Source organism: Puccinia triticina, chromosome 9A (assembly GCF_026914185.1).
Source record: "Puccinia triticina chromosome 9A, complete sequence".
Taxonomy (NCBI): Eukaryota; Fungi; Basidiomycota; class Pucciniomycetes; order Pucciniales; family Pucciniaceae; genus Puccinia; species Puccinia triticina.
Window position 1 is genome coordinate 4,495,666 of NC_070566.1, and position 12,182 is coordinate 4,507,847.

Sequence of the window (12,182 nt, forward strand, 5' to 3'; positions counted from 1 at the left end):
AGGCCTCTAGCGGCTGGATCAAGCTCTTTGTAACTCCTAGATGCATCCTTGTTACGCTGGGCAAGACTGTTCTGAGCTAGAATTCCATAAGAAAAACAATCAGACATACTTGCGACAAACAGAAGCAAAAATTCAACATGGACCTACTCTGATGGTAGCTTTTTTGAGCCATTTGACCAGCCGATTGGAATTTATGCCACAAACTTTTTTTCTGTCGAGTTCTACGTTGCCCAAGATAGGTTGCAAGAGACTTGAATGGCCGCTGATGTCGTAGGGATAGTAAGTGCAGTTTTCGTTGGTACTCGAAGAACAAATCTTGACCCGCTAACTTTATCTCCTCATTCAATCGTGTGTATTTCACATGCGTCTTTTGGAGCCGGCGGAGCTGGTGTAGGGTGTGATTTTCAAAGCCCTTCATAACCTCATCAGAGAGCTTTTGATCTTGCCGGCGGAATTTGGACTTTGTGGGGCCTTTTGTACAGGTGGCGACAGAAGACAAGTTCAATGTTTCAGTGGCGGCACAGTTCACGATCAGAGGATTGGAAGCATTAGTGATTGGATGATTTGAATCAGAGATATCCGGTGCAGCAGAGTCACTGAGGATAGCAGGTAATATGTTGGTGCCTTTAACTTGTGCGGGTTGGCGTTTTTGCTTTTTCTTAGGTGGGACCGGGACTGGCTCAGAAGTGGAAACGGATGGGACTGTTGGAAAAGCGGATAGCTGGCGTATTGGCAGAGTTGATATATTTGCATTTGGCAGTGATTGGATATTGGGGATTGGTATAGTTGAGTTGTTTCGAGTTGAACCAGTCATCTGTTGATTAATAAAGTCATTCAACGGGTGACCGGAGAATCCTGAGCAAGTCAATTGGGAGGAATCTTGCAGGCCCCAAGGACCAATTGCGTTGCTTGAATCTGTATAGCCACGAAGATTCAAATCAAGTTGGCCTTGCTGGGACTGGGTAAAATTTTGGCCTTGGTCGTAGTTATCGGAACTTTCGAAACTTGGGTATCCATATTGAATTTGTCGCTCTTGACCAAAGCCATTCTTTTCCACGTGGAGCTGATCAAAGTTGGAGTAGCCGTAATTTGGTTGGTTAGACTGCATGGCTGTTGGAATTTCGGACGGCTGGCAGTAGCAGATACCTTGAAGACCGGTTGGTTGTAGACAAGAGAGGATACGCGGTTACGCGACGGAAGAATGTGGCTACATAAACTGACAATTACACTGTTATAGATTTATGCAGGTTAACTATCTATTTGGTAAATACACATTTACTCGGTTACTGAGCTACTAGATTTGGAGTGCTGTAGCGGTGTGGGTTCCAAGGTGGGTTTCTGAGGCGGGGCAGCTGAGGGATTCCGGGATCGGGATTCGAAGCGGGATTTGAAACACAAAGCGGCACTTGCAGTCTAGAGGTGCCTTCGCATGCATCTCTTACCTGAGTCTTTGACTGCGTCGGAGGGGGGCTCATAGGTCCACTCCTACCGGTTCCACACACATCAGCCGCTGCTGAGAACGTCCTCTCAACCATGGCCGAGCTTCCCGCGCACGCCAAGACATCTCGTGCAACCATTGCGAGTCGTGGGAACTCCGATTGGTGAGTCTGTTGATTAGAATGGGTCAAATGGCCTGAAGACTGCTGCTGAGAAAGATCCATTGCTTACCTTCCACCATTTAAGTGGATTTCCCTTCTTGCTGAGTGGCCATGCACCATCGAAGTATTTCTTGAGTTCATCATCTTCCTGCGATGGACCAGCCTTGTCGGGATAGTAGTTGAATTCGTCTTCATCAGATTCCTCTTCACGCGCTACGGGGACTACCGATGGGGCGATATTTCTGTGTGCTTCAACTTTAGCTCGGAAAGCCTCTGTCACAAGAGCTTGGGCAACGACCGTGTATTCCGGGGATTTATCTTTGATCAATGATAACCTCCAGGCGGGGTGAAGGATGGTGGCGAGTAAAATTGAGTTGCATCCAAGCGCCAGCTTGAGATACTTATTTGCCAGCTTGATCATCGGATCGAACATGCCCTGTAGTGCAACAAGCTCGGGGGACCTCTTCCTCTTCTGAATACTTTCGATCAGTCGATAGTACTCATACAGTACCATCGAAGCCGTCGGTCCATCTCCCTCCATCCGTAAAGTCAAAGCTAAAAATTCCTGTCAAGTTTGTGCGGGTTTAGCAACTAATTGAGTCAATTTGAAAGCACAAGTGTCTTACCTCTAAAACCTTGTTGAGGGAGTTTAAATTTTCCCATTCCGCACTAGATATCTCGTAGCCTTTATAGTAATGTGCTGCAGCCGACTTTCCGGCATACTTGTCCGATTCGTCGTTTAAAAGCTGTCCGATAACTTTTCTAGCTGCATAGGCGCGTTGCCAGCTGTCGTATGCGACATTCCATCGAATGCCATAGCCGGCAATTAGCTGGGGACCCGAGTAGCCGAGCTTTGTGGCCAAGATTTTGAAGTCCGCACGTCTTGCAGATGACGATGAAACTCGCCGACATATGTATTCCACCTGATTTGAATCAATCAGTAAGAATAGATGGTGCTGATTGAACGGACAGGATCAACCTACTTTGACTAAGGTATGGGCAATACCTTCGGTGGGTACGGCTTTGCTTGGTGTAGTCAACTGGCTTTCTTCATTTTCCGAACAGCTGGATACATCACAAGCTGAAGCATCATCCGGGTCAATGTCGTACTGCTCTTCACTCGCATCTATCTCTTCAATATCGTCATCCGGGTTCGTAGTTGATTGGTCATCAACTGCTATGTCATATTCAGCCAGTTCTTGAATCGTCGCTAGGGTCGGAAAATAATCAGGCTTCCTCGACAACGGAGCTTGAACTATTGGATTCTTGAGCTTGAGACTTCTGAGACCGGCCCCCAAGATCAAGGCAACAACGTGGCAGAAACATCGCGCATGATTTTCGAGGTGATGATTGAAGTTGCCCATCCTTTGACAAATAATCTTGGAAAGTTCCTTCGCCATTGTAAAATTGTTGCTACCGGAATCTGTAGTCAGGGAAAGAATGTACATTTTAAAAGAAACAGGTTTAGATATTGATTGAGTCAAGCGGCTAAAAACAAATACTTATCTGGTTGTGAAGGCCATGCTTTACCAAGACGTTTGCAAATGGTGCGGCGAGATATTTTCCATTGTGGTGCGAGGCAACATACTTCAAAGCAAGATGTTGTGAAACATAATCCCAGTTTTTGTTTATGTAGCAACACGAGATGCCTATAAAGGCTTTGTGGTTACCTTTGGTTGTCCACACATCAGCCACAAGTCCTATCTTCGACTCGGACTCCTGATGAAAATTTCTTCAGTTTGAAATTCTAAGGAATAAAGGGAACGAATCGAGAAAAACTGCACCTTGATATCGTCAATGACCTGTCTCTGAAGAATGAGGTATAGTTTTTGAGCATGGTTTGCTGCCCAGGTTCGCGAGTAGACAATGCAATTGGCATTGCAGTAATCAAATGCAACCCGCAGGAAATAATCATCGAATCAAGCCCAGGGGAGTGAATGTCTGATGACCCAGAGCAGGAGGAGTTTGTTCATGGTTTTGATATCGAATCGGCCTTTCAGGACATATGTGGCTAGAGTGCCAGCCGAGCCGTTATCCTTTTTTGTAGCCGCTGCCTGATCATCTGCACTAGGTGGGAAGTTTCCTCCTTCGGCCAGTGCCTTAGCACGTCCAATGCAAGCTTTGCGTATTCCACTGTTGGTCTTGGATCCATCGCGGTGAGTTTTGAGGTTGGAGTTCGTTGATGCCGGGCATCTGACTGACTTGGGGCACCAGCGACATTTGTAGGTCAGACTTCCGGCGTCCTGCGTGCATTCAAAATCGAAGAAACAATTTTATTATACTAATGCACCTGTATACAGGCACACTTGCCAATAACAGAATGAAAAATACTAAAAAAATACCTGATCGTCGTCCTGAAAGCCGTCAAAGAAGTATAGCTTTGGATTATCAAAGCCATCGTTACCTTTTCTTGGTTGCTTTACCTTTGGGGCCTTTTTGTTCTCTTCATCAGAATCTTGTTCGACATCCGGCAAAACTTCAGGTCCACTCGAGGGTTGGGGAGGAGGCTGTACATTTTATGAAGGTATCAATTTTTATTCTGAATTTTTAAGTATAAATTTAACTAGAGTCCAAGGCGGCTACGCCGCCGCACCCAGAGGGTTGTTGGAGAAAGTGAAACAGCGGCGACACCAGGAAACCCCGCACCGTCAGCCCTGCTGACACCAAGGAGAAGGCCGCCGCGCAACTGACTTTCTAACCCTGTAGATCTTGCCTTGAAGACAATCACAAGCAGTTAAAATTCCGACTGACAACCGTTGGCCCAGGCGAGAAACATCCAAAAATGTTCAAAAGTCAAGCAGGAGGGGCTCATTTAGGACCAAGGCGCACCCAGCAAGTAACACACCTCAACTACAAATTTATCAATGCTAAGTTCCTCCACAAGATATGGTTACAGAAAGAAGACTGAGGGAGCGCGCTAAACACATTACCAACAGGTGTTTTGGAAATACAAGACTCGGGAGTATGACTTATTCCCCCAGCAAAACGCACTGCAGAAAAGGTTTCTACTTTACAAGTAGCAAATCAACCCACACCCTCCGAGGAAAACAAACATTTTCAAAAGTCAACATTCAGCGAGCTGGATGTCCCATCAGAATCATTATCCAGCAGATCCTCTGATGAAACGGTCACCTGGGTAACCTGAAAAGCATGAAAGCGTCAGCCCAATGCAGCAATACTTTGCCAAAGATTCCATCATAGTCATTCACCTCAACAATCATTCGACACGACCTGTTCCCAAAACCCTCCAGTGACCCCTTATACGCGATCTTACTCCCGTTGAATAAATTCAATCCTTTTGGGAAGTCATCCGATGCCAAGCCTAATATACAACGCACACGGAAAACTCCATTGTTTGACAGCTTTGGAAATCGTCAGCACAATTACAAAAGAGAAAGAGCAGACGCCGCACCTCGCCTGTATGCTCCACGGTAATATCCGCCAGAATGACACTCGTGTCTGGCCAGGAAGGCTTGCTCTTAATTTTAACAACAGTCCCAACACCGGAAACCTGGACGCATCTCCATTCCGTGTGATGTCGCTCGAGGTTCGAGTTCCTCTGATCACCAGGCGTCCAAGTCAGCTTAGGAACACGCATAAAGTTTACTCCTTTTATCTCTCCCTCAATCGCATACAGTTGGCCCGCTACGAGCGGTGTATCTGAGTTGTCCGCCGTCATTAAGTTTACTTGGAAAATTGTCTTCCCGCGAGTCCACGTCCCTGACGAAGCCGCGTAACTCTTACTCGCGCGGGGAGTATCGCCACTTGGATGCCTGACAAATTGGTGTGCCTGAGAGGGGCCATGAGTCTCTTTTCAAAGCTTAAATATCAAGACCAACTCACTTCTCCAACTGGAATGAACTTTCCAACAAAGCGCAAACAATCCTCGCCATCTATAAATGAATCGCCAGTGGCCAAAGTGATCTTCGCCTTTTGGAGCATGTTGGATGGCTTCAAGCAATTTAAATGAAATTCCAGTTAGTTTGAAAGAGATTGTCCGAAGCTGAGAGGCGTTGGATTAGATTGACAAAAAGTTCGTCAGTCCAGGGCAACAGCTTTTAAGGCAAATTTGCCACTTCAACTGAGCGCCCAATAATCCGCTGCCCGCCACGACACCGCGTCCTACGCCACAGCTCTCCCCGAGGCGTGTTGCACCCGTGAATGCCACGGCGTCCGTGGCAAACAGCCAGATTTGTCTTGTACCTTTGAAGGGATGCCGAAAACAACGTATCATTATACATCTGCCAAGCGAACCATGCCCATCGCGCCCAACGAGTTACAATGGCCCAGGTGAATCCATCCCGGCCTCACACCTGCGGGACATCCCAAAACCTGCTCCCGTCTCAGCACCTCTCCTCCGATGATGTTGGTTGTAACCAATGCCCTGTCAACCTAGGCTCTGTTGCTGTTAAGGCCCTGAGGCATGCAAAGCATGGGTCGTCAAGGCCACAAGATTTCTCTACCACATCCGCGAGAGAACTCATCGTTAAGGCCATACAAGAGCTTTTCATTACGCGCGAAATGTATAATTCAACAGCAAAACAATTCAACGTTATTTTCCTGCAGAGGTTCATCACCTTTGATCATCAACATGGGAACTTCTCCAATGACGAAAATACATTAAGCGCGAGAGACGCGAGATAAAGTAAACGTTCACCGTGCCGTTGTCAGGTTACAACCCGCCCCACGAAAATCGCACGTAGCATACATCCTCCATTTGAACCTTCCTCGAAAGCCAATGGTCTTGAATTCAACCTGGAACGGGAAAGCATCAGTCACGAGCTGATGAGCCAGAAGTTTTCAACGCACTCTTATTCCGGGACGGGTTGAAAATTGATTTATGGACTACGTTGATTACCCCATCCCGATTCTTTGGCTTTGCAACAAGTAAATCCTTCACATTTGAGACCCGCGATAACGCAACGTAAAGTTGACCATGAGCGAATATGTCTGTCTGCAGAAACACCCCGACCCGCGCAAGGGTTTGTCCTTGGCTTTTGTTGATGGACATGGCGTACGCCGGCTTGACTGGAAACTGAAATCTGAAAAACGACTGGCCCGATCCCTTATTCGCCTTAGTCTGTAGCTTTATCCTAGGCAAAGTAACTTCTTCGCCACCAAATGGCCCACCCATTATCACGCCACATAAAAAACCTTGCGCAACTTGAGTTAGAAGGACCCGAGTCCCATTGCAAATACCATTTCCAATCCTCAAGTTACGGGTCACCACAACTGGCATCCCAACTTTTAGGGTTAAAATATGATCCGGCAGTCCCTGTGGAGAAAGCTTATTCAAGCACTCTTCCGGTAAACTGTCAAATGCATCGGGATCCGGAGTATCAATTGACCTCAAAACAGTAGCCTGACCCGGAAGCATCCTCATCACTTCCTCATTGATATTCTTGACGTCTCTGTTCAATGTGGCCAATATGCATTGCTCATTCAGGTACTTGACTTTTTCTCCAATCGGTTTTCTGTTTTGTTTGGATATATCCTTGTACACAAAATCAATCAATGCGATGCTACTTGTGACATCCGAATCAAAATCAATAATGTTTATGTTATTTAGATTGATAACCTCGAAGTCGTTTGACTGGTTAACCCCTTCGCCAAGGGCTAACAGGGACTCCGCAAAATTGACGTTGTCGGCTGCCTCATCTTCCGCCAGTGCCCTGGCAAGCCGCATGTTTTCCTTCAGCTTTAACTTTGTGAGTGCCTCCCAAAGTACCGACGATTTCAATGTTGCATTAAAGGACTTAGGAAATTCGTCGTATTTCACAACAGGAAGAATTTGTCTGAAGTCGCCAGCGAATACGACAGTCTTCCCGCCGAAGGGTTGATTGGAACCACAGAGCCGCTGTAAAGTGATACTCACCGCCTCAATTGCAAAGCGGTGAATCGTGACAATCTCATCCCAGATGATGAGGTTTGAATTGATCAGCTTTTCGCCCAAAATCGTGTCGGCCTCCACGGTGCACTCGGCTCCCTCAACTGGATCGATGGGAATGCTGAAAGGGGAATGTGCAGTTTGGCCGCCGCGGAGCAGGAGCGCGGCAACCCCTGACGAGGCGACTACAATATTCCGGTGACCTCGAACCTCGGATGCATCAATGATTGAATTGAGGAGGAAGGTCTTCCCCGTTCCTCCCGGCCCATCGATATAGTACATTCTCCCTTTCGCGGAACCCAACGAGCTTACAACCTTCTTGAATATCGTCCGTTGGCCATGGTTGAACTGCGCCTGGTGACGTTCAAGTCGTGAGCATATGTCGGTTGTTTGGTGAGGCGTCAACCTTTCTCGTCGCATCTCATCAAGGATACCTCTTTCTTCGGAGGAAACAGCGATTCCGCAACTCGCCAGCGAGCTAGCCATGCTTTCCATCATCGCCTCGAGGCGGAAAATGCCGAGGACACAGCGCTCTTCCAACCGTAGTTGGCGGCTATTCCGTACCGTCATGTCCACTCGGATTAAGTCGTCGGTAAGAGCCTCGAGATGCGCATCAAACAGTGCCTTTGGGTCTGAAGGCGGAGAGTGGACGCAGATGATAGCGTACATTTGGGTGAGTTGGTAGCCCGACTGAACTAACCCCGCCTCCGCCAAAGCTAAGTCATAGAGAGAATGATTCGCGAGTAATCCGCGAGCGTTGCAAGCATCCTGGTAGGAAGCATAGAGTTCGCCATTGAATTTCCGGAAATCTTCAAAGGATTGTGCCCCCTTTATGTGGAGCAGCAATACTCGAAGGTAAAATTTTTCCCCAGCAAGATAAGACACCGTGTAAATCCTGCCAACGCATTCTGCTTTAGTTTTTCGAGGTTTCCACTCCTTTTCGCCCTTATGCCACCAGAAAAAGACGGGAATGTCCCCATATAGTAACGTTCTCGCTTGCCGGCCATCTGCACCAACTGCGTCCGTCTGATTCAGTTGTAGATAGCCTGTAAGCGTTGTTCGTGCTGCTTTCCCGCTTTTGATCTGACCTTCAGCCCCCTCGTTCTCATTGAAATAGACAACGTTTTCGTTTTCTTCGTGAATGGTAAGGCGAGTTACCGCCGGTGATCTATCTGAAAGGGGAAACTTAAAAAGACGCCAAGCAGCTGCAGTTAATGTGTTACCTCCAAAAGTAGTTAATCAGGAGAACCAAAACTTCTACTAACCTTCAGGCGGTGATATATACCGGGTGTCAATATAAGCCTTAGTCTCATCTTCGACTTCCAATGCCATGTAACTCCGGTCATGCCCCTTTGTTATATACTTATACAAGTATTTGATTGCTGTGCTATGTACCGGAATCTCAACGTTTATGTGGCACTGGAACATTAACGTGAGGAATTTGTTGAAAGGCACAACTGAACCGTTGTCAAACCGTGTGGCTTGTTTCTGGACAAAACGTCCGTCATTGCGTCGCAAATACACAGGATATGCTCCATCAACAGTGACTGTGCGTGGCGAGAAGGGTTTCGGGAATCCTAGCTTGCAACCCTTCTCCCAAAAACAAGACCTGCCCTCGCATGGGCCGTGTAGCATAAACCGGGTGACAAGGGCGTGCAGTTGCGGCTCTTCAACTTCGTTGGGGATTTCCGCTGATACAAGGAGATCAATTTTTTCCGGCGTAGTCGGCTTGTCCTTTTCGTTGAGCGTGACCATCAGGTGGGCGTGCGGCAAACCGCGCTTTTGAAACTCAATGGTGTATACGTATGCAACCACCTTTCCAAGACGACCCATTTTCACAAGTTCATGTATTAATCCTTTAATCTTGAGACGAAAGACTCGCGCGACGATCGTGGGATGGTCGAAGGCCTTTTCGCCCTTTGGAATCATCGACGCTATCGCAATCCAATCTGGATTTGCGGTCATGGTTATAAAAAGGGACGGCGGGCCGAACTTGTTGCAAATTGCCATTGAATTGTAGTAAAGTTGGCTCATTCCGCGGGGACTTCCAATAAAAGTGGCAGGCAACACGACACGCCTAGCTGAATAAGATTTCTGGTTCTCGAGACCCTTTATCAGTGCACTATATTGACTCGCCTTCATAGCTTCCTGATTATCCCTTATGTACTGCAATCGTTGGCGTTCAACGCAAACGTACATATCGACAACAAATTCTTGGAGGAGTGATTTGCCGCAAAGAATTGGGGAGAACCTTCCAGGTCGGTCGAAAAGGAGATGCGCGTACCATTCGAGTGATCCCACTTTCCTGTTCTTGACTGAAGGCAGCGTCAGCTCATTGATCTAATTTCCAGTAAGCGGGACTGGCAAACCCCTTTCAGTTGAACAACGGTAATGCAAGTGCCATTGCTGTTCGCCCCTCGGAAAAAAGAGCGGGTATCGTAGAGGAAAATAAGAAGAATGCGTGTCTGAAATTGAAATCAACTTATCATCCTTGCAGTGGAGTAAAATATCTCTTTCCTGCAGGATTTCCCCGTCGCCCGCCACCACCGCGGCCACTTCGCTGAGGGTAGGCTCATTGTACCGCTTTGGGTCTGCGCCGGGTCTTGAGATCCCTTTAAGCTTCAGCGTTTTCGCGTTCGACTCTTCGAGGACCTGACGTGCCGATTTGAACAACTTTGCATAAGGGTTATGCTTATACATATAGGCCATGATTGTTGAAACGGTCGAAGGTTGCAGCCTTGAAACTCCCCCGTTGATGATTCCCAATCCTTGTGCCTTCCGAACCCGAAGTTCTGCCTTGTTTGTTCCATGATCGCCGACGACGAAAATTTGGGCAAACCCCGGGTCAGCCGGTCTTAAAGGCTCAATGCTAGAAATCAGGTGAGTAAGGCCGCCGCTCATCCGAAAAACATTAACACCAGCCGGCCCCTGCACCGAGTAGTCAATGTTGGTGCGCAGTGACGTAAATGACACGGCGTTGTTGTACATCCGCGTCAGATTCTGGAAGTTAAGCGCAGCTGGAAAGCACACATTAGTTGTTGGATTGTTGGATAACGTCCTTAAATGAGGTACTCACAAGGAGTCTTCAGTGTGAACAGCTTCTCAAGAACTTTTGGGTAGCACTTTGCCGCTTTGTCAAATATAGGCAGCCTTACTTTGTTCTTCCCACAGCACATTGTATAGTGTATTGCCGCCTTGTTCTTATCGCTGACCGCACATTCACCAGCCCAGTGCAAGGCCCCACAGGAAGCGCAAAGACGATTGCACAGCCCAATATTATGTGGTATACTGACAAAGTCGAAACCAAGAATCTTCTTTTCACAGTTTTGTGACGGGTGGTCGATGACTTTTCCCTTTGATTCTACCATCCCGTCAGGTTTCTAAGAGCGCAAACATCAAGTCAATTCGTTCGAGCAGAAAGACAAATGAGTCAGTATTTCAACTTGGATATTGAATCAATTACATAGCCAACAGAAATGCGCGACCTACGTTTCGCGACGGCGGTGACTTCACCTTGCTGAATTACTTGAGAGCGGAGACTGGTTTGGAGGGTACAGTAAAAGTGGTTGGCGCTTGAGTCTTCACCGGTGATTGGAGTTTGCGGCTGCCTGCGGTGTCGGCTGATGGTTCTTTTCTACTCAAATTTATTCTTAGTGCCTCATCATTGCCTCACTATTTGTCATTCAAAATTTCTCCTTCGTTTGTTGAGTCTCTATATTTCTATCAAAACCTGGACCAGTTTGGTCCATACAAAAATTTAGCCGGTTCTGATCAAGATATGTCTGCCGCTATACAGTCTGTGCTCATCATGCAAGGCTTGAGCGTTGCGCTGACCTTCTCGGGCCGTTCGCCCGGGCTGGTTTTCGCGTTCTTCTCTCTTGCGCAATCGTCCGTGCCAAGTCATTAATCTTGAGACCATTAGCGTTGGTGGCTGAAACATTAAGTGGTGCTTCCCATCAGAATCAACTGTATGCCTTTGGCCAGTTCAGTTACAGGGCGCTCACCGCACTATGAGACTCCCCCCTTCCCTTCAGTTTTAGTCAATCAGGTCATCGGGGATTTGGGGGGCATTGTCATTTCAGCTAAGCGGCTCAACAATACTCGGGTCAGATCACCCAATTAATGCGGCGAGTCTTCATTTATGAACTCCAGCGTGGAGTAGGCACATATTTGCGTTCGCCGTAGCATCGCCCCTGTAAGAAGATCTCTCTTGTTCAAATGTTTTCACGCGAACTTAAGACAACAGACACCATTTCCCTGCGACTTGATAGTACCACGCCCCTTCGCTTCCAATTTGTCACATCTCACTTGATCACTGTATGTTTTACATTCCAGTTGACAAAAATTTTTTGGAACTTGCTCATAGTTGCTTCAAAGGACCTTGAATTCCGGACAAAAAATGATCCTCAAACTGTAGGACGAAGGGAGAAGGAAAACAGACGCTTCAGATTAGAGGAAATTACAGACTTTCTGTAAGATTGGTTTGGCAACGCTTTGTTTGATATTAAGTCGACAAGCGCCTTGTAGAGCCGCCGCGCCTGACACTCGGCCGATACTATGTCGCTGATAAAACTGACTTATGTGCGAGGAGTTTGGAAAAAAACTGCTCCACCTAGGGTGTCTGAGTGGATACATTCCCGTCAGAATGGCCTATTCGCCTACTACGGCACGGGAGATTACGCACCAACCTGTAAACC

The 12,182-nt window shown here is 47.3% G+C and overlaps 1 protein-coding gene across 1 annotated transcript; it reads right to left on the reverse strand.

Annotated features, from left to right (window-relative positions):
* Positions 1-680: 680 nt before the first annotated feature.
* Positions 681-1,108, reverse strand: PtA15_9A438 (uncharacterized protein; the record flags this gene model as incomplete). Its single annotated transcript, XM_053172646.1, has 2 exons — positions 681-814; positions 898-1,108. 2 exons carry the CDS (start codon positions 1,106-1,108, stop codon positions 681-683), a joined length of 345 nt encoding a protein of 114 aa, XP_053023866.1.
* Positions 1,109-12,182: the final 11,074 nt, after the last annotated feature.